The sequence below is a fragment of the Sphaerodactylus townsendi genome, linkage group LG02 (assembly GCF_021028975.2).
Source record: "Sphaerodactylus townsendi isolate TG3544 linkage group LG02, MPM_Stown_v2.3, whole genome shotgun sequence".
Lineage (NCBI taxonomy): Eukaryota > Metazoa > Chordata > Lepidosauria > Squamata > Sphaerodactylidae > Sphaerodactylus > Sphaerodactylus townsendi.
The window spans coordinates 146,767,808-146,794,274 of NC_059426.1; the positions used below are offsets into that span (position 1 = coordinate 146,767,808).

General features: G+C 42.2%; 1 protein-coding gene across 6 annotated transcripts in view; it reads right to left on the bottom strand.

Moving 5' to 3' along the window:
• CEP128 (centrosomal protein 128) overlaps positions 1-23,804 on the bottom strand; it is a 233,784-nt gene extending 209,980 nt beyond the window's left edge. For 2 of the 6 annotated variants that reach the window (XR_007243660.1, XM_048486527.1), the window contains exons 1-7: positions 23,713-23,804; positions 13,999-14,151; positions 12,182-12,279; positions 10,420-10,543; positions 9,141-9,247; positions 7,156-7,247; positions 5,910-5,982 (exon numbers count right to left, since the gene is read on the bottom strand). Coding sequence is in view for 5 of the 6 variants with exons in the window: in XM_048486527.1 (XP_048342484.1) it covers positions 5,910-5,982; positions 7,156-7,247; positions 9,141-9,203 (228 nt within the window). In the remaining variant the exon portion in view is untranslated. Of the gene's footprint in view, positions 1-5,909; positions 5,983-7,155; positions 7,248-9,140; positions 9,248-10,419; positions 10,544-11,415; positions 11,446-12,181; positions 12,280-13,998; positions 14,152-19,898; positions 20,030-23,712 lie in introns of those variants that run through there. The other 4 variants (XM_048486525.1, XM_048486523.1, XM_048486528.1 and 1 more) reach the window with 3 other exon arrangements.
• Between the last annotated feature and the right edge of the window lie 2,663 nt (positions 23,805-26,467).

Consider the following 26,467-nt stretch of genomic DNA (forward strand, 5'->3'; position numbering starts at 1 on the left):
TCCCAGTGTAGTTTCAGTCATGGAATGTCCCTGTTTTTGCAGTGCAAACTTATGCCACCAAAAAGGGTGGCAAAAGCCAATCTCAAAAATGGGCTTCCCCGGGATAGAAAAGGATTTTCTCCTTCTCTGAGGGTGCCCGGGGTGCTGATTGTCTCTTTGGAGGTGGTGCCATGGCTCCACCTACCTGTTACTCTGCCACCACCATCCCTTGGGATTTGGCTGCCTGTAATAGATGGCATGAAGTGGTTAGGAATGCTGCTGGTTTGGCTGGTTTGAGCTCTTATGAGCGCCCTGCCACACTCTACAGAAAGGGGCAATTTGCCAGTATATGGACAGACAGGGTCTGACTTCAGACTCCCTAGGACTTCTGGGGACCTTCAATTTCACAGGTGAATTAGATGTGGATTAATCACCCACCAATTCCGAACATACCTCGGATATGCAGGTATGTATGCTAACCTCTCAGCTTTCAGAAACTGCCCCCTGCTGCCCCCACTTCTTCACCCCCCTTTTTTTTCTCAGTTTCACTTTCCCTGCCACTTTCTTTCCTTTATCTATTTCTTCCTTTTCTCTGAAATATTTCTTTTGCTTTTGTAATTTCTTCTAAAAAATATAAAATTGTAAAAAAAGGAATGCCATTGCAATTTCTGAAGACAAACAGTGGTAATAAACTGTATATATTCATCATTAATATTAATTTTAAATCCTGAAAGCCCAGCACACTAAATACAAATTGCTCTTCTGGCACACGTACATAGGACCTCCACAAACTTAATTAAGGATAATTGATCGTTGCAAATCAGCAAGTACAAACAAACAAACTGTATGCCACAAAATATCTTTGTTCTTTTATGGCAACTACAGATTAGATTTAATTACTACACTGAAAGTACCCACTAGCATGCTAACATTATATGGCACTGCGTTATAATTGGTAGAAATAATGGAGACTTTGAGTTGGAACAAGTATGTTTTATCTCTGCATGTTCCTAGCTTTCTAAGCACGGTTGGAAATGAAACAATCTTCTAACCTCTAGCACAAGCTATTGTGTAAACCTGGAAGTAGGCAACATGCTGAATTTTGAAGTTTTACATTCTAGAGATACAGCTACCATTAAGGTGTTGTTCCAAGATCACTTCTCCAACTGTCTTGGGACCACACAGAACACAGAAAAAGAATTCTCCCAAATCAGTACTAACTCATCCTTTGCAGTCTCATTCTTGCCTCTCCTACCTACTCATCTGCAACATTATATGACTAGACAACTTCTTCTTAAGCAACCTCTCAGTCAAGCTTTAAGACTGTTGCATGGAGCTGACTCACAAAAGAGTTTTACAGTATAACTTCCCCATCTTAACTGTAACATTCCTTACTCCCATGTTTTCCTCTAAAATTGTTCTGTGCTTCAAATCACGCTCCCAGGTTTGTTTGTTTTTAAGACTTCCATTAAAGATACTGGGATTCATTTGACTCAAATTAAAATCAAAGGGAGGAAAAGGAAATATTACAAATCAACTCTATTGGAAATGTTCAATAACCTCAATAACCATCCCTGAAGATGGCCAATGTCACCCCAATCTTTAAGAAAGGATCTGGGGGCGGGGCAGGAAATTACAGGTCAGTCAGTTTGACATCTGTTCTTGGTAAATTAGTAGAATCTATCATTAAATATAAAATTACAAAACATGTAGAAAAGCAAGACCTGCTGAGGAAGAGTCAGCTTGGCCTTTGCAGAGGCAAGTCCTGCCTTACAAACTTACTAGAGAGCGATGTAGGGAGTGGTGTCCCCCAAGGATCCGTTTTGGGACCAGTGCTCTTTAACCTATTCATAAATGACCTGGAAGTTGGGGGGCTAGCGTGGTGGCCAAGTTTGCGGATGATACCAAATTATGTAGGGTGGTGAGAACCACAAAGGACTGCGAAGAGCTCCAAGGGGATCTTTATAAATTAGGTGAGTTGGCTAAGAAATGGTAAATGCAATTCAATGCAGCAAAATGTAAAGTGATGCACATAGGGGCAAAAAATCCAAACTTCACATACATGCTATAGGGGTCAGTGCTATCAGTCACAGACCAGGAAAGGGATTTGGGCGTCTTAGTTTATAGTTCCATGGGAATGTCAACTCAATGCATGGCAGCTGTGAAAAAGGCAAACTCTATCCTGGGGATAATTAGGAAAGGAATTGATAATAAAACTGCAAAGATTGTCGTGCCCTTATACAAGGTGGCGCAACCGCACTTGGTGCAACCGCACTTGGAGTACTTTGTTCAGTTCTGGTCGCCACATCTCAAAAAGGATATCGAAGAGATAGAAAAAGTGCAGAGAAGGGCAACAAAGATGATTGAGGGACTGAAGCACCTTGCCTATGAGGAGAGGCTGCAGCGTTTGGGACTCTTTAGTTTGGAGAGGAGACGTCTGAGGGGGGATATGATTGAAGTCTATAAAATTATGCATGGGGTAGAAAATGTCAACAGAGAATTTTTTCTTTCTTTCTCACAATACTAAAACCAGGGGACATACATTGAAAATGCTGAGGGGGAAGAATTAGGACTAATAAAAGGAAACATTTCCTTACGCAAGCCATGATTGGTGTTTGGAATATGCTGCCTCAGGAGGTGGTGATGGCCACTAACCTGGATAGCTTTAAAAAGGGAATGGACAGATTTATGGAGGAGAAGTCAATCTATGGCTACCAATCTTGATCCTCCTTGAGCTGAGATTGCAAATGCCTTAGTAGTCCAGATGCTCGGGAGCAGCAGCAGCAGGCCATTGCTTTCACATCCTGCATGTGAGCTCCCAAAGGCATCTGGTGGGCCACTGCAAGTAGCAGAGTGCTGGGCTAGATGGACTCTGGTTTGATCCAGCAGACTTTTTCTTATGTTCTTATTTTCCACATTGATGGAAGGGAAGTGGTACTAATTATTTGAAGAAAGGATACATTAATGAAATTTCAGCGGATCTACTGTGTTTCATGGAAATTGATTTATGTAAAATACTAGGACCTCAACTTTCTTCTCAGACCCAAGGAGGTTTACGTATGCAACATCACTGCAATAAAAATTCATACAACGAGCAACAATGGATCCCAGACACACTTCCTATATACTTACTAGAATGATGTTTGTACCCTATACTATAAAACAAGTTCCTATGTTTCCATTACATTGAAATCATTGCCCTACTTAAAAAAAAAAACCAATATGGCTAAACTGGGATCTGGGGAGGGTTAGTTATGCATGAAAAAGAGACGGGGCACATTAACAGAGGACGGAGAGGTAACATGTAGGAACAAGAAATTAGAAGTGGTGAGAAACACAGGGAACAATACTGCATTCACTAAAGTATTCCGTTGATCAAACTGCAGTATAAGAGAAGTGGAAATCTTTTGTGTTTTAAAGCAACTGATGCAGCAGAGTTTTGTCATCCCAACAGGCTCAAAAATAACAGAAAGTTCTCAAAAAAGTTTTTTTTAAAGGGGATAACATTAATAGTATGTTTTGCAGTGATGAAATAAGATTGTAAAATAATGTGTGAAAAATTGCTTTGAATGCTAAGAGCACTGCACAAATGTTAAGTATTATTTGGCCAGGTGTACGTAGGGAAATCTGGCAAATAAAAATGTTTATGATTTTCAAAAATCACCAATTTGTTGCATTACGGCAACTTTTAACGGCTTTCGTAATTGTTCTTATTGTGTTTGTATGATGTTTTATTTTTATTGTAAGTTGCTTTGAGGATCACAAAGGAGACAGGGAGCTAACAAATGTTTTAGCTAGATAGATAAAATAAACATGGTTGGTGTAGTAAGAAATGACTATATATTTAATTACAGGGGTCTGTGGTATAAGAATAATTCAATAGTTCAAATAGTTCAACAAATAAGTACTCTTCTCAATTTCATTTTTCCAAGTGAGCTTCAGCAAAAACAAAACAAAAAGTCTTCTCAGCCCCACCCACCCACCCCCCGCAAAAAAAAGCAGCTTTGCTGAGTTTTATTTGAAAAGCAACCCATGGAAGCCTCAGGGCTACACTGAACAACACAACAAAAGAATTCTAAGGCCCTCAGCAGATGTGAACAGATCACAGAACACTTGACACTATTGTGATGTCTTTGGATATTAAAAAGAATGAGGAAATCACTGTGTGTAAAGCAAGACTTTGACATTAAGGTCTCAGCAATGCCTTTGTTCCCTGTTAGCTTGGGAAATAATAGAAAGTTCATGTTCCACAAGTCAAAAGGAGATGTGCAAGTTTGTAAAAAGATTAAAGAGGAAGCAACAGTGCTTTTGGCTAGATCCTTACGAGACTGGGCACTTCTATTCCATTCACAGCAAAATCAAAAGCAGGACTCCCCTCTCCTAGCCACGCTAATGGCTCAACACATCAGACCCCTCATTTTATCTAACTAGAGCTTCTCCATGTCCAGGTCTTCATTCAGACAAGGCATGAGGAGAAAGAACATGACAGTAAACCAGAAAAGGCTGAGGAACCAATAAAATCTGTTACTGAAACATATCACCAATAGAAATTATATGTTCCTCACAAAAAGGAGGGATACCAAAATGGTAAAAGGTCTAGATTCCATGCTCTATGAGGAGTGGTTTAGGGAGCCAGGTATGTTTAGTCTGAAGAAGAGAAGGTTAAGGGGTGACATGATCCCCATGTTTAAATATGTGAAGGAATGTTATGTTGAAGATGGAGGAAGCGTGTTTTCTGCTGTTCCAGAGACTGGGACAAGGAGTAATGTGTTCAAAGTGCAGGAAAAGAGTTTCCACCTAAACATCAGGAACAACAACCATTGATACTTGGGGTCCTTCTCCTCTGAGCAGAAGGAGGACATCTTGTGGGTGATTCCCATCATCCAACTGGAAATGGGAGTGGTGACGGCAACGACCCACCAGCAGTGAGAGTGCTGGGAGCATTTTTCCTCTTCCTGTTGATGTGGAATTGCCCACTTCTCCTCAGTTAGGCACCTCCGAAAGTAATAACTTGTCTAAGTAAAATTAACAAAAACCATAACCATACTAACAATCATCAACTATAATTAAGGGAGCCAAAGGAGGCAAAATAGGAATATATGTCAATAGAGTTACTAATATATGGGTTACCTGGCAGAGATTGATTAATGTGAGTAAAGGTGAAGGAAGAAAATAGGCAGAGGGATAGAAATTATGATGGAACATCTTGGGAGGGCAATATGTCTTCCTTCCACTCAGAGGAGAAGGACCCTATCACAAGTAAGTACCAATAGTCATCTTGTGATACTTCCAAGAGCAGTGTCTCTTATCTGGGTGGGTCATTGTCTAAAACGGCATGCTGTAAAAACTTTTGTCCAAAGGCTGTGACAGCCAAACTGTAGACCAATGTCTGATGAAAGTCAAAATGGATGACTGGATTGGGGCCCTGCAAATTTCTTATCTCGAAGCATGTTTGGATAGAACTGCATTGGCTGCTGCTCCTCACACCGAGTGAGCAGTAATCCACACAGGAGGTTGCATCTTCATGCAAGACTTGAGCCACCTGCTGATGGTGCTGCTAGAAACCAAGATGGAGCACCGAGCCTCTATCTTGTGCACCTGGTGGAGTTCACAGTATAATATAATAGCTTTCAAAGACTCTCTTTTAAAAAAAATATAGTTTGATTGTAACTTTCTACAAAGTTTTCTGAGAGTTGTCTATATTGGCTCATGAAGAACACAGACAGAAACTGAATAATCAGAACAACAATATTTTCACATAAACATTGACAACAGTCAAATAACTCAAGACTTCATGGCAAGTCTAAGGGTCCTTTCACACACTACAATTAGTGACATAGCTTGCAAAAAGTATGTTAAACTGCCAAGCAAAAGGACAGCTCACCCCACCCAATGAATTAAGAAATACTAGTTTTTGTTAATGCACTCACCGATTCTTGTCTTTGGGGATCACCAAGTCTCCCAGTCAGCTCCTCCAACACCCTTTTTGTCTCTGTTTCAGTTCTTGGAGCAAGAACAGCTTTATTATGAAATCATACCAAATATTCACTATAATATTATTTCAGAACACAGTTTTTTCTGACAGAAGACATTCACATTACAGCATCATATCAGATTAAAAAAATAAACAAGCACTGGTTTGGTCAACATTGCTAGCTCCTGGTTTTCATCTGCAGAACAAACAGTAATTAAAAACCAAGAAATATGGCTGTATATATATAGCTCCCTTATGAGGCACTCCAGAGCCCTATGAAGATGGCGCTTTTATGGGGAAAGAACATGCATGGTAGAAGGATGGGATCCGTTTGTATGCTGGATATCACAAAACCAGATCATGACTACATATGGCGGTATTGCATGTGCATAGGCCCACATTGAGATGTGATTTACGAATAGCATGAATTGGACTACACATTCTAACATATACATGCATTGGCAATCATTCGAACACCATGTCCAATGGGCATGGAAGGCATGCTGGATGATCCCCCTCACTGAGCACTCATAGGCTCTCCCCATAATGGGTAATGTCTGCAGAAGATTATGAACCAGTCTTTAAACTGAGCTTTGCGCACCTTGCTGTGCAAAGGTAAAGATCTCATGCCAATACTGACTGTAATAGCTCCCTTTCTTTGGTTTTTCCTGGCAGGCCCCTATTTGAACTTGTCCAACACAAAAACACCAGGAAAGGACAAGATGAGAATGGTCCCATACGGCCATCGCTTATGGGTATTTCTCACAGAAGGGGGACCGTCTGCATAGGGTATATATAGGACATTCTTTCCATACAGTCCTGCTGAACCTATGTTCTAATATCAAAATGAAATCCTGCACTGCATTTCAAATGTGACAGCAAGCACAGTTTTTTCCTGAGATCATCCCTTTCGCTATGTCATCTCCCCTGGTTACTGACAATCTGCTTCCCACCTGCTGTCATTAACTCAGCACTTAAACTAACTGAGGAGACAGGATTCATGGGGAAAATTTTATCCAGTTTGGGCTCCTCCCTCACCCATCTGGATCAGAACCAGGGCCACCACCAGTTACTGGAATTTCCCAGTTTAACACTGGAAGAGACGGTCTCTGGTCTACCTCAGTGTCCATGGAACCATGAGAGGACTATCAAGCAATCCTATCTACCACAACCCCTCATGAGAAAATGTTCTCTGTTCATACCGATTTCTTCGTGAAAGCTCTCTGCTGAGGTCTTCCTCCAAGCGAATCTGACCACTGCTAAGATCTCTGAGTGACTGGTGCAGAGAGTGTAACTGTAATGTGAACATATATAGGTTAAAAATTGGTGTTTTAAGCATGGCCATTTTCTTCAGCAACAGCTCACATGCAAATTGTTACACGCTACACGACTGTACAATGTTGCAAAGCTATGTAGACAAGAATAGCAAGACAGTGTGCACCAGGTCTTCAGCTCCAGACTCCTTAATTAGATTTCAGAAATAATGGAAAACATGAAACCTGGTTTCTCTCCCCACCCACCACCTAATTTCATTTATAACTGGACCCTCCCAGGCCAATCCTAAATGGATGCATTTCAGCACCTGTTCTGAAATACTTGCCTGCTTTTCTTATTTCTAAACTCTAAACTATCATATAACTTTTGCAACTCCACCTGTTTTTCTACTACTCTACCTTATCTTGAGAATGTCTTCTTGCGCCCCATAAGCATCTTAAGCTACTTCCACTTATTTCCATTAACAAAATAATAAAAGATAAGCTAAGTCTGTACACTTTCTTTTTAACCTTTGGCCTTGTAAATATTATTACTGTGTTTACTCCTTTTTAATTTATGACATACCTGGGGGTGGGTGGGAGAACTAGTCTTGCATTTGGGTAAATATTTTATTAGATTGTAGACTTACACTCAAGGCAGAACAGTGTCAAATTTATTTTTGTACAATGCTGAGGTATTTTAGGCTTTTCAGATGATTTTTTAAAAATGGCAGGATTTTAAACTACCACCAGCAGAGCACATGGATCTTTAGTGCCATCTACCCTTTTCATCACTCTTCTGTGCCTTTCAAAAAGCTACCCCCAACAAGAATAGCTGGGAATGTGCTCAACAGGTAAGCAAAACACCTAGAGGAATTTCCAGTTCTACTGAAGTTCCCCCAACACATATGAGCTCTCTCACTAACCCCACATGAAGCTGCCTTACACTAAGGCAGATCACTGGACTGTCAAAGACAGCATCGTCCACTCAGATTGACAGTGGCTCTCCAGGGTCTCAGAGACAGTTCTTTCACATCACCTGGTCCATCTAAGAAGAGATACTGGGGATAGAACCTAAGACCTTCTGCATGCAAAACAGACACTCTACCACTGAGTCATGGCCCTTTTAGGATAAGCTGGGTAGGGGGCAGAGAGGAAAAAGATCTGAAGAAAGAGAGGGAGTATTTTCCAACCCACCATTTACCATTCAAGAGGTTTTTTCTGAGTCAGGCAAGACTTGCTGCTTACTGCAGGCATAAATTTTTATCCCCTATTAAAGTTCTTTTGATTTAATGCAAAAGAATTCAACTAAAAGCTTCAAGAAAATTTCTCACCTCTGGAATTTGCTCTACAGTAGTCAACATTGCCACCAAAGTTTAAACAATGATTTTAAACAGTGGTTTTAAACAAGTGGTTTTAAACAGTGGTTTTAGGTAAACCTTAGTTGGGACTAAAATTAAAGAATCCTGGAACAGTCCGTTGACTATTTACAGCATTATACAAAATACACAAAGGAATGAAGGCCTCTTAGAGGGCCAACGGAGTGCATGTACTCTCACTAAAAGATATCAGTCTAATTCTTCAAGATCAAGATAAAAATAGAATCTCATGGTAAACTAGTGGAAAATTGCAAGCAGGATTTTAAACGCTATTGGTGTTTTCTTTTGTTTACCTTGAGCATATGTACTAGAAGATTATACTTTTAAAACTAAATTAATTGTTCTTGACAATTCATACTCAAGCCAAACATACAGTGTCTTGACACAAATTCGCCTAGCTATATTTTCTTCCACCTAACAGTCTATATGAAGAAGTCCTCTTGAAGAGATGCACATCTCCAAAAGGCACCCAGACTTCACATGGAAATATCCCCCCAACAGGGAGACAGGGTGGAAGAGAAGACATACGAATGTATCACCGTAGAGAATTATTACCTGGTCTACATGTGCGGCTTGGTCAACAAACCGGACTGCAGACCTTGACCTCTGACGTGGCATGCAGTAATCCCTGAGAGGAGAGGTAGGCTGGAATTGACGAGTTTCTTCACAAAATAAACACAAAAAGGTAAATCAGCATGACTTTTCCTTGAGCAATTTGTTTATGAACATTTTAAAGTGATACATATCAGCATGAATACCAATATAAATCTCTTAACCTTAAAAGGGCTGGGTTAGTTGCCACAGAAGTATGGATGCCCCAAACAAAACCTAAATAGCACTTAAACAATAACTTTAATCAAAAGATGGGGAAACAATGAGTTCAGAGCTGGGAACTGGGAGAAAAAAAATAGGAAAATATTCTCCAAATGTCTGCTTCAAGTTGAGCTAAAGACATGCACACACAAACAAAAGCGTACAAATAGTTAACAAATGAAACAAACACACCAGATATCTCATTTGGCACCTTTGGTCATGTTACCTAACATATGCCCTCTATTCCAACACTACAAATCAGAAAACTGTTCAGTATATAATATGTAAATGTTGGCATTTTTTCCAATGGCTTCAAAATTTCTAGACATTTTACATCTGCCTACTTCCTTTGTATTGGCTAAGTGTCTGAGCACGAATTAAAGCTTGCTTCAGCTTCTGCCTCCCACCAGTAATACCACAAGGCTGTTTTAAGTATTATGGAGAAATATACTTAGGTAGATAGTGATTTGATTCCTACAAACATACTTCAGGCAAGTACCAAAACAAAGAAACACAAGGAAAGTAATTACAACAACGATGATTTAGCACAACAGGAGACCAAAGTATATAATGACAACATACAATAAACTAACAAATAATGTCACAAATAGTTCCTTTTGCTTCTACCGTTGCCAGCTGACATACCAACTGTGGTAGTGTTACTACTGTCCAGTTCGTTTTTTATCCATCCTTCTATCTAAGACGTATCCAGGGCAGATTACAATAAAATTATCTTTAAAAACCAATGCATGCTAACTACAACCAACAACAAATCCATTTACATTCCAATACTAAAAGAGGCTTAGAGACCGTAAAATGAAATAAAATACAATAAAAATTTCACGCAGGAAAATTACTTCAATGAATTTAAAACGGCATATCTGCTGAAGACAGTACAGCCACTCCAATTTAACCACGAGGCTGCTGCAAGGTTAAAATGGGAAAAAATCCATGTACACTTCCCCAAGCTCCTTGAAGAAAGAGCAGGAGAGAAGACCGAGAACGGTTCGCTGAAACGTACCTGGAGCTCCACCATCCAAATCACTTGGATACAAGCTGGAAACAGATGCACTTCTTGCTCCAGAGTTTCTCAATAATCGTTGATTCCTCAGTTGGCCTATAGACTGTTCCAGAGTTTCTTTAAGCTACATTAAAATGCAACAAAATGCATTATTCGGAGGCTAGAACAAAGTGATGTATTCAAAGAACTATTATATAGTTCCATATATATATGTGCCATTTAACAGCCATGTGACACCTTTTGAATAGCATGGGGAACACTCATATCTGACTTTCAAAACTCCATGCAGTTGTCTAGATGGTATGATTTATTGATTAAAAACCTTAGCATCGTAATTTCTTCATCTTCTCTTCCTTGTACCGCATAGAATCAGGCCATTTAGTCCAACCCCCTGCTCAATGCAGGATCAGCCTAGAGCAGGAGTCTGCAACCTGCGGCTCTCCAGATGTTCATGGACTACAATTCCCACCAGCCCCTGCCAGAATGGCCAAGTGGCAGGGCTGATGGGAACTGTAGTCCATGAACACCTGGAAAGCCGCAGGTTGCAGACCCCTGGTCTAGAGTTGCTGCTTAAAGACTGCCAGAGAGGGGGAGTTCACCATCTCTCTAGGTAGCCGATTCTACTGTTGAACAACTCTGAATGTAAAAAATATTTTCCTAATATCCTGCTGGTGTTTTTCTGCCCATGATTTAAACCCATTATTGTGTGTCCTATCCTCTACTGCCAAGAAGAACAGCTCCCTGCCCTCCTCTAAGTGACAGAATGAAGCAAGATGTAGACATTGAACCACTTAAAGGACACTTGTCCAGAACAACCAGGATTTTCTTTTAAGTGTTGGACCTACATTTTTTTAAAAAAATCTCAGAAATGCATGTCTTTAGGACATAAGAACAGCCAACCTGAATCAGACCACAGCCCAAGAAGTCTAGTAGTCTATTCACACAATGGCCAACTGGGTGATTTGTCAAAAAACTTATTTATAGTAATGTGTATGCACATGTGATTGCCTTAGACTGAGAATGTTCCTTTAGGCTTATAGCAGAACCTAACCCAGGAGCTTTTGGCACAGGAGTGAGAGGAGACACAAAAGAACCGTTTTCTTCCTTATTCTCAGACTATGATGAAGTTGGCACCAACATAGGAAGAGGGTCCTATTTATATGCCACATGAGTACAGAATACTTGTGTCTTACCAACCAGCCATGGTACTGCTGTATGCTGAAGCCCCTCTCCTTAATTATTTCCACATTAGCAACTCCTGTGATTTTTTTTCCTACAAAAAATACACTGAAAGGTGTATCTTCCATAAGAAAAAAGTTTAAGAGAATACACTTCAATACATAAAAAGAAAGAAACGAGTAGTATTCCAAAGTCTGTGTTTGTTGGTCTCTCAACATAAAAAGACAAATAAGGGAATCTTGTCAGAGCAGAACAGGCAATTACTGTGAAGGCCAGTCAAACATCACTTTTCCCCACCCAGCTTTAACCTAAGACACCATTCCAATCTTGGTATAAAACAGGACATTAAAACAGAAGCCTGACAAAGCATACATAGCACACTTTGCTCAGAACAGATGTTAGCAAGAGGAAGTAAGGATGCAATCCAGCCCATGCAGTCTACAGCTTCCCCCCGTGTTTGAGCACCCAATGGAGAAAAGCTGACTAAAATGCCAACCCTCTTCTGAAAAAAAACGTGGAAGTGGGCAGGAAACACACACAACTTTCTGCAGCTGCCCATTGTGAAACCACAGAATTTGCTCACATTTGTAATTGCTTCTGCCCGCAATTTCACTTTATTTGCGCCCTTTCATGGTACTGGCCCAGCATCTGGTCCACCTGCCTTAGGTTCCGGTTGGTATCCTTTAGGTAGATATTGAGAGTAAACATCATTAAGATTGAAAACCAAGCACCAAATACCACCTAGCTTCTTAAGAACATAAGAACAAGCCTGCTGGATCAGACCAGAGTCCATCTAGTCCAGCACTCTGCTACTCACAGTGGCCCCCAGGTACCTTTGGGAGCTCACATGCAGGATGCGAAAGCAATGGCCTTCTGCTGCTGCTGCTCCTGAGCACCTGGTCTGCTAAGTCATTTTTAGAAGCTCTTAGAATTCTTAGAAGTTCTGCCACTCCTAGGACTTTGCTCAATGCAAAATAAAACAACTTACCCTGTTTCTCCTAAAATAAGACATCCCCTGAAAATAAGACGTAGTAGAGGTTTTGCTGAAGTGCTAAATATAAAGCATTCCCTGAAAGTAAGACGTAGCAATGTTTTTGTTTGGAAGTATACCCTTTGAACAGAACACCAGAGGATGCAGCTGTGGAGCGGAAAAATAAGGCATCCCCTGGAAATAAGACATAGCGCATCTTTGGGAGCAAAAATTAGTATAAGACACTGTCTTATTTTCGGGGAAACACGGTAGCATTCAGTTTTTGAATGCCCACCAATCTCTAGAACTAGAGATACTTTTAAAGATTTGTATAATAGCTTTAAAGAATGGCATTATTATATGTGCTATTATCTTCAATTGCTTTCATAATAATAATTTACCTTTTTGGTAATAACACCTAATCATCACAATAATATCTTGACTCCAAGCCCAAAATCTTTCCTAAGTCTCACAGCCAATTTCGAATACATTAGTGCAGATACAGAATTAGGGATTTGGCTCCAAACAGGATCAGTCTTTTCTTTTTGCTCAGTTGCTCAATTTGGAGGGTCCTGAGCATGAATCATATGTTATCATCTGAATCGTATGTTATCATCCACAAACTTTATAAAAGTCACCATTTGCCTTGATTGCAAATTATTTAGGAATATTAAAATACTAGTCCCAAACAGAAACCTGTTCTTATGTTCTGACATTGATAAAAATTGTTCATGTTATCCATAATTTGTGCTTGCTCTGTTTTTTATTAGTTACAGGGTCACAATGTGATACTCTTGCTTTTTGAAAAAGTCCAAATAGTACTATGATCAACTATCTACAGACATTCCACTTTCCAACAACGAAATTCTTTCTTGATTGTGATTTCATTTCAAATGCATGGCAAAAGCACTGTGTTGAAAGAAAGGCAGGACTGCAGCTGAAATAAATAAAATTCACCCAGGATATGGTATGTTTATGACATCTGTCATTGCCTTACCTATCCTGCCTTTATCTGGCACATTTACCCTGCTTTTGAGTACAGCAATTTGTTCTACAATTTTTGCATGTAAAAATAGAGAGAAATGCTTGCTTGTGACCAAGATTGCACTAACCATAACCCAAATCTTATGTCCTCTTTTTTACATAGATTTGCTGCTGTCCTTAATAGGACTTGTATTCATATAAGCTGCCTTCAGATTGCAGCCCAAATGGATTATTTTATATCAGATGCACTTTGCATTCAAACTGTCAGCAACAGGCACAGTACTTGCACTGTTTTGCCCTGAAATATACTTGATACCTTTGTAAGCCACAAGCAATTTTTCTCCTGGACATACAACAGCACAAGCAATTCTACTTCTTCACCAGATTGAACAGTAGCCCCTGCTTTGACTTGTGCACGATGCATGAAACGTGTCGCATGTAATAACCTGTAAAGTGCTTGCTAGTGTATGGATTTTCTCGGTTACATCTTCAGTGCCACGAATTCGGATTCTACTGCTGCACTGTGCTCTTACAGGACAGCGCCTCCCAACTCTACGATGGAAGGTGTCTGATTCACTGGACGAATCTGCCATTGGGATCTGAAGAGGTAAAAATTAATAATCCTTGAAGCATGAAATGTTACACTTTATCAAATTCTAGAGTATCACCACACTGTAGCATCACACTAAGAAACAAAACCTGGGACAGGGATATGCTGATAGGTAGCCTCTGATTATCAAGCCAATTCCTGAGTTCTATGAAGCCAAGTAAACCAGGAATAGCTCAAGTCACTGATGAGAAGGAACAAAATCTAATGTTCAACAAATATACAACACAGGTTGTCTGTCTTCATGCACACAAAAACGCCCAACACTAAGACAACAGACATTTTCTTCGAACCTCAGAATACCCAGTCATACACACATTACATGCAGTAGTAAATGAACAATAACTACAAAATACTTCCCACACACATAACTGAACAAGGCTTGAAAAAGACAAGAACATGAAGGATCAAGATGAATACACCAAATCACAGAGGTGGTGTTATGATCAAACAAGTTATAGTAGACTGAAAACTGTAAACGAAGGAACAAATGTTCTCTGATCCTATACAATCCATTGCCAGAAGGAATATTTACACAGAAATGTTTGAATGAGCGGCCAAAAAACTCTATCCTCACAGCAACTGCAAGATTACTTACCTCCTCGCCTCCTTTGATGTTCTGCTGCTGCAAAAATTAGACTTTAAAAAATCCTGCTCCACTATTCCGCTATTACTCCTCAACTACTTTGGAAATTATTCAAATATAAAACGGTGTTTGCTTTTAAAGAGCACCACAATCCTAGGGCATTATTTCTTCAAAACGCGTTATTTTCATGTCATTTCCTTAACATCTAAGTGGGTGTGTTTTCAGGTCAGTTGCCTTATGGAGACAAGGTTAATCTAACTCTACTTTTGAGAGTTATCTCTTAGCCTTCCAAAATTCTTAACAGAGCCAATAACATCAAATCAAAATGGTACGACTCGACTGAGACAGCTGACTACAGTTCACATAGTACTTGTTTCTCCTGCTATTGAGTCAACATCCCATTCTTACTTCTCAGGGCACGCAGATGCTTCGGCTACTAACAACACCCTATGAGAGACAAGTGGAACAGAACTACAGAGGGGTGTTTGCTCCCATGCTGCATCAACTGCTGCTCACATTCAAGGACAGGGGCAAACCCATTCCTAGCTGTGCCCCTAATACCGTAATCCTAAAAAGAGTTACGCCCACTTTTTAAGCCCTTTGACTTCAGTAGATTTAGAAGGGTACAACACAGCATGGCTAAGAGTGGCAGACTCTAACCTGGAGAACTAGGTTCAATTCCCTACTCCTCCACCTGCTAGGTGATCTTGGGCCGGTCAGTTCTCTCAGAACTCTCAGCCAACACAGAAGCAAGCAATGGCAGACCCTCTCTGAACCTCTCTTGCCCTGAAAAGCCTGTAGGGTCACCATAAATTAGCTGTGACTTGATGGCAAACACATACATACAAAACCCAGTTTAGGATTGCACTATGAACTCCATTCACACCTTTAAGCACCAACACAGGTGTTACATTTTCCGCCAGCTTGTCTTTTTGCAGTATTGATTCAGAAAGCCACTGAACTGTTTTTCAGACAGTGGACAACTGCTGTTTCATCTCAAGTACTCTGGAGTTAGCCTGGCCCCGAAATATACTTGATACGTTTGTAAGCCACAAGTAATATTTCTCCCAGACATACTACAGCACAAGCAGTTCTATCTCTTCACCAGATGCATTTTGCATTCATCATCTGTATACATACAATCATCACCTCCAGGCTGTTCTACATGCAGGGGAAGGGGAGGGAGGGCGGGGTGGCATGCAAGGGAGGGGAGGGAGGAGAAGGGGTCTGGCATCTGGACATGACCCCTAACAAAGCTAGAAATAAGTGTTTTGTTATGTCTTTGTACATTCCAAATGCTGCTCTAGATTTTGCAGATAGCTCCTAGTTAAGCCTAATAGCATTTGGTTGGGGTGTTTTCATTAACACAACAGTGGAAGCCACTGATCCACTGCTTGATACCATGTGGCAGAGGTGGCTGTGAAGCAATTATAATGAGAACCAGGCAATAAATATATTGGAGTGTTACAGGTTCAATTTGATTTTTTTTGCTTAATTCTAAACTTAACCAACTGATTTGCCGTACTAGTCTACATGACACATAAAACACCTCATAGTGTAAGAATATTAAGAAACACACACACACCCAAAGTATACTTCTTTGCTGGAACAGCAAACCTTGGAACTGGGCCATATCTTCAAGCTTCTAAAAACAACTATTTTTAGGAGCATCTCTGAAAATAAGAGAAGGCCTGAGTGTTACCAAGAAAAATGAAATAAAAGGGGGAGGATGTAGCTGGCTGAATAGACTAATTCATTCCAAAATAAGAGTTTTCTAGTTATACAATCCTGAAGCAACAGAGTTTCTCTTTCATTTACCTAAACAAGTTGCAAACACAGTTACAGCCACATTTTTGCAGAAACTAGAGAGGCATCTTAAGAAGGTTAGACATTTTCCCTTCACCATCTAGGTCAGAGTACATTAATCAAGTCTATTCGATGACTCCTCAGAAAGCTAATAACCAACACTGCTCTTCCAAAAAAGTCATTACTCAAATAGTAAATATCTGATGCAAGCAGAATCTTAAATATAACAAGAGAAATTGTTCATAATGCAAAATACATTCCAAAGCATAAGACCTAAAAGCTTATTCCGGAGTGGGGGGGCGGGGGGAGAGGTGTGTGCAACATTTTATCATTTTATATGCCTCTAAGTATGTTGAATCAATTCTTTTCTCCCCTATAGAGAAAAGCCTTTTGTCAAAAACTGACATTTCCCGCCCCCCACCCCTTTACCTGTTCATGCCCCAACTAGATTCAAGACAAAAGGATCATCATTTGAACTTTCGATTTTTAAGGGATACCTTCCACACCACCTTCCCAGCAGAGGAACTCCTGTACATCTAGCATGGAATCTCTAAACATTACAAAAGGACTCTGGGACATGCTTTAAGGCATTCACTCAGTTAACATGTGGCCCCATCTGTTCTGCCTCTTTATCAATCCAGGCATGCCAAAAATCTGGAACACATCCATGCACTTGTATATTGCAGGGGGAAAATCAGGTGAGCACTAACTTGCAAGGAAACTTTTCTGTCATTACCTCCAGTAAGCTTCTTCAAGGGTACAGTTTGGAAAAACACTGCTCTAAATAAACATAGGAAGAACGGTTTTGCAACAGTGAAAGGGGATGTGGGAAGCCACAATTTGAGCCTGCAAGGGACAGGAAAAGGAAGCTGAGTCAAACAGACATCTCGGTCAGGCATTTTTAACTGCACTGCATCAATCCTAAGAAATGCAACAGAATGTAGCTATTAGGAAATTAAGGGGCAGGGGAAAGAGAGAGTCTCAAAACATGGCAGCCCTATGATTTGATGCAGTGACAAATAAAACAAGGACAAATAAATCAGGAATACTACACCCAGTCACTTGCTCAATAGCACTCCATTTCAGCCACACCAGGGCATACTGTAACAACTTGCATCATGTCACAGGAGCAACAGCTATTCAAAGGCTACCTGATTGGAATGGTCAGTTGAGCCTCTCCATCGCCTCACTTGGCTACACAACAAAGGCCTGATTTAAATACAGCATTGGCAACGCAAAAGAACTACATACTTTGAAACTCACATAATGTCTTATTTTCACTGTTGTGTGCACACACTTAATTAGCATGCCACAGGTCCATAGACCAGGCATACCGACAGGTGAGTTAAGCATGTGCTGCCACATGGCACAGGTAGCAACCCAAAGAAGGCCCTGTGCAAGTAACACAGTCCCATGAAATAGCTGTTTTGCCTTGCCTAAGTTGTATTCAAATCAGGCCTCCACTGTGACCTCTGGAGCAGTAAAAGATTTTGGAGTGCTGAAGAAAGCACAATATCCCTTGCTAACCACCTGGAGGCTGAAAAAATTGTGGCTTAGTTGTTAAACTGGTTGCAATTAAATCTTATCAACTGCCTCAGAATGTAAAGCAGCATTTCTCAAGTAAGGCTACCAAGAAGTATCTATACAGCCACAGAAGGAGAAGGAAAAAGGCATGGTGAAACAATCTGGAAACCATAAATAGCCTTTCTCACAACCAGAAATGTCTAACACTAGACCTCTGCTACACCACTGCACTGGTCTAGCTTATTAATTCTTTTCTGATCACCATGCTTCACTAAATGTTAAAATATGGTACTTCTTTTTACATGTAGGTAACCAGCAGGGTCTGGTTCCAAAACAGGCAACATTACTTCATCTTTCTTCCTTAATTTTTTTTTTGGGGGGGGAGGGGGGCTTTCCTCTCAAAATAGAACAGCACTGTTTCAAACCCTAACACTCTAGACGTATTTGCACTGCAAGCTTATATAGCCTGGCACATGAAATGTCATGGCTAGCCCCAAAGAATTGGTGGTAGCGCAGAATGGCATATAAATCTCCATTTGAAGAGGTTACACAGTTGATAAGTGGAAGGGGGCATCTGAACAATCAGACAGATGTATTGTCAAAGGCTTTCACGGCCGGATTCAACTGGCTCTGGTGGGTTTTCTGGGCCACACAGCCCGGAAAACTCACCAGAACCAATCAGACAGATGGCTAGCATTAAAAAAAGAGTCTTGCAACAATTCAGATCCGCACAAACTTATCAAAGCTGGAGCCCACTTCCATCAGTAACACTGCTGAGGCAATACTATTTCACTGGCAATCATTACTCTGTAATCACAACTCAGTATTATCATAATAGGGGCCCTGCTAAATCAGACTAGCGGTCTACCTGGTCCAGTACCCTATTTCACATAGAGGCCAACAGCTGCCTGCTTCACACCTGGAGAGCCAACACCTCCCCTGGCACTGCCACCTAGACGTTTACTGCTTCTGGGTTTGGAGGTTGCATTTAGTCCTCCAAACTATCAGGCATTTTCATGCAGTTATGGTTTCAACTTTACTTTAAAAAGCCACCTTCACATGACATTATAAACCTGCCATCTCATTTAGATTTTTACGCATATGCTGCTCAACCACTATACTGCCAAACACTTCTGGGTAGGAAATAAGTATTTTCATCTAAGCCCCGTTGCTTCAGCAGTCTCCTGGAAAGCCAGATCAAAGAAAACGTCATCTCAAGTGGTTGAATCTTGTTCCCGAAAACTAAGGAACAGTAAAGTTACAATCCTAAAGAAACTCATTTCCGACTAAACTTATTTTACTTGCGCTGCTGTCAACGGACCTTACTCCCCAGCAAGTACACACAGGATTGCAGCCTTCCCCAGACAGAAGTCCTATTAACATTAACAGTAAGTTACTGCTCGTTATAGGAGACGGGAAAGCAATTCTAAACAAAGTGTATGCAGAATCCTCCTCGGGTCTGTTCAGTGGGGCTTGGTCGCTGGACAGCGTTTTTAGGGTTATAGAGAAAGAGCCATACATACTCTATAGGCAAAGGTGATATTTGCAATACCAGGAGTGGTGGAGAAAAGTATGCAACATCAGTAGTACTAACAATAAGATTCTCCTTTTTAAAAGTATCCAACAACCGCCTGCAACACCAACTGGTTGCATCTAGATTCGAATCTAACTTTATCACCAACTTAATTGAACACACTAGTCCTTAATGCAACCATCCCCAACCCCGTGCCCTCAAACCACAAAGGGCACTCGCAATTCACACGATCACATTCTCCCCATGCAGGCCCAGCAATTCTACCGTGGCAACCACTATCCCTTCTCACCTCTTACACCCAAATCATGCTCCACCAACGCCTCCAGCACCAACTGTCCGGCACCGAGCCAGCTCCCTAGTCACCCCGCCGCTATGGCAACTTGAACTAGCCGCCCTGCCTCTGAGACAGAGCGGCCTCACCGGCGCCAGGAGCTCCTGACGCACAGCATCATGGGAGTCGTAGTTCGCAATGCCCAAAGCCACTTTTCCTCCAAAGGGAGCTGAGACTACAACTTCCAGGATGTATCGCGACAACAGCTCCGCGAACTGCCCGAAGCGCCGCACGCCCGCGCCCTAAGGAACAGTATTAAAGCAATACGGTAGTCCTGGAAGCTAGGCCGCGCCCACTTTTAAAAGGCGCGTCCTTGCAATAGCGCCACCTTGCGGGAAGAAAATGTCCAATATCTCATCTGTGAAAAGCTATAGTGATTCTTTAGCTAAGAATCCGATGAATCAATATTTACTAACGATATGCTACATCAGAGGTATCAAATTCAATTGCACAGGGGGCCAAAACTCAAAGCACACTTTAGGTTGGGGGCCGAACAGGATAACCATTTATTGCCAGGTATGCAAACCCCCTCTGCCTGGGTTTGAATGCCAGGTGCAACCGGCTCTTGTGAGCCGGCAGCACTGGGAAGGTTGCCGCCGACGCCCCCTCTCTGCCCAATGAAGCAAGCAGCTGCCTTCTCCATGGGGAAGAGAGGGTTTGCAAGCCCGGTATTGCCGGCTCATGAGGCGCAAGAGCAGCAGCAGCAGGCACACCACTGCTGCTGTCCCCTCTCTGCCCAATGGAGCAGGTGGCTCAGCTGCCTTCTCCATGGGGCAGAGAGGGTTTGCATGCCCGGTGTTCCTGGCTCGCGCGGTGCAATAGCAGCAGCAGGCAAGCAAGACCCCTCTCTGCCCAATGGAGCAGGAAGCTGCCTTCTCCGTGGGGCAGAGAGGGTTTGCAAGCATGGTGTCGCCAGCTTGCGCGGCGCGACAGCAGCAGCACCATGCAGGCTGCCACCGCCGTCCCCTCTGCTCAACAGAACAGCCGGCTGCCTTCCCCATGTGGCAGAGGGGGTTTGCATACCTGGTGCTGCCGTCCCCGATGCCCAACGGAGCAGGTGGAACAGCTGCCCTCTCTGTGGGGCAGAGGGTTTGCATGCCTGGCACCGCCGCCCCCTCTGCCCAATGGAGCAGGCAGCAGCAGCACCAGGCAGGCAAGTCCCCTCTCTGTCCAATGGAGCAGGCAGCTGCCTTCTCTGTGGGGCAGAGAGAGTTTGCAAGCCTGGTGTTGCCAGCTTGTGCGACGCGAGAGTGGCAGCACCAGGCAGGCCGCCGCCGCCATCCCCTCTGCCCAACAGAGCAGGCGGCTGCCTTCTCCATGGGGCAGAGGGGGTTTGCATGCCTGGTGCTGCCGGCAGCACCAGGTAGGCCACCACTGCTGTCCCCTCTGCCCAACAGAGCAGGCAGCTGCCTTCTCCATGGGCAGAGGGGGTTTGAATACCTGGCAATAAATGGTTATCCTGTTCGGCCCCCAACCTAAAGTGTGCTTTGAGTTTTGGCCCCCTGTGCAATTGAATTTGACACCCCTGAATTAAACTGTTCTTTGACTAAGACTACTCTATGATTGCAAAATCTCCATGTGGGGGCTGGAGAACTCTCAGAATTACAACTGATCTCCAATTAGATTTGAGTTCAGAAGCACCTTAGAGACCAAAACGTTTTTCAGGGTATAAGCTATTGAGAGGAATAGGGATCCAAGTCTTTTCATCCCAGTCAGAAAGTGGGAAGAGTGTATTCCTATGGGGGGGATTGTCAGGAGGATTGTATCTATTCTAGTGATTGAGATGCATTCCTAACCCAAAGTAACTGCTACAAAAATATATGTAACTACCTCACTACAAGATATATGTAACCAGCCTGCTATATGTTATCCCTGCTATTTTGGGACATTCTTTCCTTGATCTTTGCTTTATGGCTTCTCATGCTTCGTAGATAACTAGGCTTTCCCCTGACACTTTAGCCTCATGGGAAACGGGATTGTTTCCGTTGTCCTGTGCGGGTAGGGTGCCAGGTGGCCCTATCTCTATTGCCAACCTTGGGGTGCCTCTGCTCCAAACTATCTATTTCTCACATTTCTTGTGAAAAAGGGAGGAGGGAACAACAATGTAATAAAGAGGGTAGCAAAAGTCAGGTTTTCCAGAACTGTTTTTGCCAAGCTGGGTGTTTTCAATTCTGACCAATAAACACTGCTGGTCCATTTGTTGCTTCAAGGTTTGAGACCTGATGAAGGGAATTTTGACTGTCCAAAGCTTATACCCTGAAAAATCTTGTTGGTCTCTAAAGTATTACTGGACTCAAGTCTAACTGTTCTACTGCAGACAAATATGGCTATGCTCTGGACTCCAGATGACAGAGACAGAGTCAACCAACCTCCAGGTTGGGCCTGAAGATTTCCTGGAATAAAAACTGATCTCCAGACTATAGAGATCAGTTCCCCTGGAGAAAATGGTCACTGAGGAGGTTGGCGTCTATGTCACTGTAGTGTTTTGAGGTCCTTCTCCCACAAACCACCCTTCCCAGGCTCCACCCCCAAAATCTCTGGGAATTTCCAAATCTGGAGCTGGCAACCTTAGATTTGTTCTCTTGAGAAAATGGCTGCTGTGGAGGGTGGACTTTATGATATTATAAGACAGCAAGTGCCCTCCCCTTACCAGATCTCACCCTCCACAGGATTCATCTCCAAATCTCCTGGCATTTCCCAAATAGCAGTTGGCAACCCTTTGGAACTCAGAAGTAAATCTCACTGTGCTTGACAATGGTTTTTGTAAGACTCTCTGTATAGTGCACACAAATTGCTGCGCACAGTGACAATTTGTGACTTTCTGACCAGGTGGCAATACAATTTTTAAAAAATTCCCCACACCTGGATTTGGGCAGCACCTAAATAATGAAATTACACATTACACGTACACAATGAAATTACACACACAGCTTGAGTAATAGGAAAGGCTTCCATGTGACAGATCTTAAAAATGACTTCGTAATAAAGCTGAGCTCCAGCACTCACATTTAGGTTGTGCCACTTGGCATACATTCCTGAACACAGCAATGAGCCTGTGGTATCACCAGACATGCAAGCCCTTGCTTGAATGTGTTGGAGTGTGTTTCGGTCAGTTCCTTAGACTCTCAAGGTAATGTTAGGCAAGCCCCTCTCTCTGACACACACCAACCTGCAATGTGGATATGATTATTTGTTATATTTATTTATTTTAAGGCTCATGAAATCTAGCCCAGAAATAGCAACCTCTATGGATCTCTGTGGATGTTTTCTCTCTGCCTTCGCTTGTATTGGAGGTCCAAGGAACTGAACTTTATGCTATGGCGCTGAAAGACACGCTGGTCTACTGAGCTATTATTAGAGGTAATAATCATAAATCATTTCCTCTAATTATTCTATTTTATACATTTTTTTTATTTTGCAACATTTACACCCCACCTTTCTGCCCTCCCAAGGGCGATCAAGGCCACTGACAAATTAAAACATACACAATAAAATCACATTTTGAAATCATTAACATCAACTGCACTCCAACCCCCCCCCCATATCATTATAATCATTATAATCAAAACTAAAATACATACAAAGACAAAAAAACAGTAATTAAAATGGTGGTCAGAAAGGACCAATCACCAAGAAAATGTCAGACAAAGAAACAAGTGTCACCTGCTGACAGAAGACAGCAACAGAAGAGATCAGATGAATCTCCCTGGGGAGAGAGTTCCAGAGCATTGGTGCTGCTACCAAGAAGGCCCTCTCCCAGGTTGCCACCCACCTGTGCTCAGAAGGCAAAGGCGCTTGAAGTAGGGGCCTGGAAACATCTGTAGTGGTCAGTCAGATTCATACAGGAATAGGTGGTCCTTCAGCTACACCAGTTCCAAACCATGTCAGGCTTTTAAGATCAGCACCAATGCCTTGAATTTCACCCTGAAACAGAGGGAAGCTAGTATAGGTGGGTCAAGACTGGAGTGATATGGACTCACTCCAGTCAACATCCATCCTGGCTGCAGTGTTAGGTATTAATTGAAGTCAGTTTCTGAACACTTCTCAAGAGTAGCCCCATGTACAGCATACCTCAGTGATCTAATCTCGATTCTAAACATTGTAATGCAACAACTTTTACAAAACAGTATACATTGCTATGGAGAAGGAACTTCTCAAAAGATCAAATAGGCTTGTTACAGACATATTTCTGTAGTTTTCCTTTATTAAGAAAATGAAATAGAAGTGGCAGGAGGAAATGAATTTGGATGCATTTTGTTTTAGGCTTCCGAAAACTGCTTATGGCCCAATTCACAATCAAGGAGGGTGAAACGGCTTCTGGATGCCTCATGGTTTTTAGAATTATTTATATTTATTTCATTAAATAATTATACCCTACTTTTACATTTAGTGAAGGCCTAACACAGATTATAGTATCAATCTCCCATCCTGCAATTTGTGCTCATAATAGCAATCTTGTGAGGTAGTTTAGGAAGAGGGAGAGAGAAGAAGAAGAGTTTGGATTTATACCCCACCTTTCTCTCCTGTAAGGAGACTCGAGGTGGTTTATAAGCTCCTTTCTGTTCCTCTCCCCACAACAGACACCTTGTGAGGCAGGTGGGGCTGAGAGAGTTCTGAAGAACTGCGACTAGCTGAAGGTCAGCCAGCAGGAATGTAGGAGTGCAGAAACACATCTGGATCACCAGATAAGCCTCTGTCACTCAGGTGGATGAGTGGGGAATCAAACCCTGTTCTCCAGATTAGAATCCACCTGCTCTTAACCACTACCCCACACTGGCTGAAGGTCACCCAGCAAACTTCTATGGCAAAGTGGGGATTTGAACCTGGGTCTCACAGATCTTCGTCCAAGATTCCAACCACTATACTGTGCTGGCTCTCTACATTCTGCTATGTGGCCGCAAGTGTTATATTATCCAGCCCCCTGCCATAAGTAAAGTTTCTAATAGACCCAAAACAGCACCCAAAGGACAGTAATAACAGCTACATAAACTAATGCTGATGAAAATCTGCATCTACTGAAGGGGTTGAGAGGCATGTCTACATGGTTTGTATCACACAGCTGCAGTTGATGTCATGCAAGTAGAAATGCGTGCTTCTTAATGCTTCTGAGAAACTTCACCAGAAATGTTCCCCTGTTTCCAAAAGAGTGTTGAGAATGCAATTTGGACCATGAATGATTTTCCATTAACAGATTTTATCCCAAAAGTGTGCTTTGGATTGCCAGCTTTAAAGTTCCATAGTATTTGAGTCAGAATTCAAAATGACTTTCACAGATTACAGAGCTGGGCCAAAACTAACAGAATTAATTTCAATAGGTACTACACTAGAAATGTAAGGTACTACACTTAGGCAGAAGAAGATGGGTGACACCTGGCTTGACAATAATACATGTGAAAGGGATCTGGGAGTCTTAGTAGACCAAATCCAAAAAGAAGATCAGAACAGCAAACTCACAAGAAAAAGAAAGGAAAAATGCATAACACTTTTGCATTTTTTGTATTGTCGAAGGCTTTTACGGCCGGAATCACTGGGGTGTTGTGTGGTTTCTGGGCTGTATGGCTGTGTTCTAGTAGCATTTTCTCCTGACATTTCGCCTGCATCTGCAGCTGACATCTTCAGAGGCTGGCATCTTTAGTATCATCCCAAGCGTTTCCCTTCTTTTTTGTGCCAGTTATGCAGATGTTGATCAGATAGATTATTCTTTTTATTGTGAGTCTTAGTAGACCACAAGCTGAGCATGAGTCAACAGTGTGATGTGACAGCTAAGAATGCAAATGCAATTCTGGGCTGCATGAACAGGAGTATAGTAACTAGACCAAGGGAATAGTACCACTCTATTCTGCATTGGTCAGACCTCATCAGGACTACTGTGTCCTGTTCTGGGCACCTCAGTTCAAGAAGGATATTGACCACCAAAATGGTAAAAGATTTGGATTCCATGCCCTATGAGGAGAGACTTAGGGAGCTGGGTATGTTTAGTTTGGAGAAAAGGAGGTTAAAGGCTGTTTTTAAACAGAGGCTGGATGGCCACCTGCGGGGAGTGCTTTGATTGTGTGTTCCAGCAGGGCGGGGGTTTGGATTGGATGACCCTTGTGGTGTCTACTCTTCTAAGAGGTCCACTGAACATGTGCAGAGCTCATTTGCTTCCCCTCAGGAACATAAACTACCACATATACTACTCTATCAAGAGCTTAGGACATAGGCGTCAAACTCACGGCCCTCCAGATGTTATGGACTACAGTTCCCATTATCCCCTGCCAGCATCATGCTGGCAGGGGATTATGGGAATTTTAATCCATAACATCTGGAGGGCCGTGAGTTTGACACCTGTGGCTTAGGGCGAATGCCATTGCAGAAGAACTTCTGGACAGATTGCTCCCCCCTGTCCCTCGGAGGAGCTTCTGATTCGATAATTCCCGGTAGCCGCCACTAGATGTCGACCGAGAGCCAGCACTGGAGGACGCTGAAGATGTGCTGGACTGGCTCGGAGCAGCGGACTTTTTGCAAATTCTCCCAGCGCCGCCTTG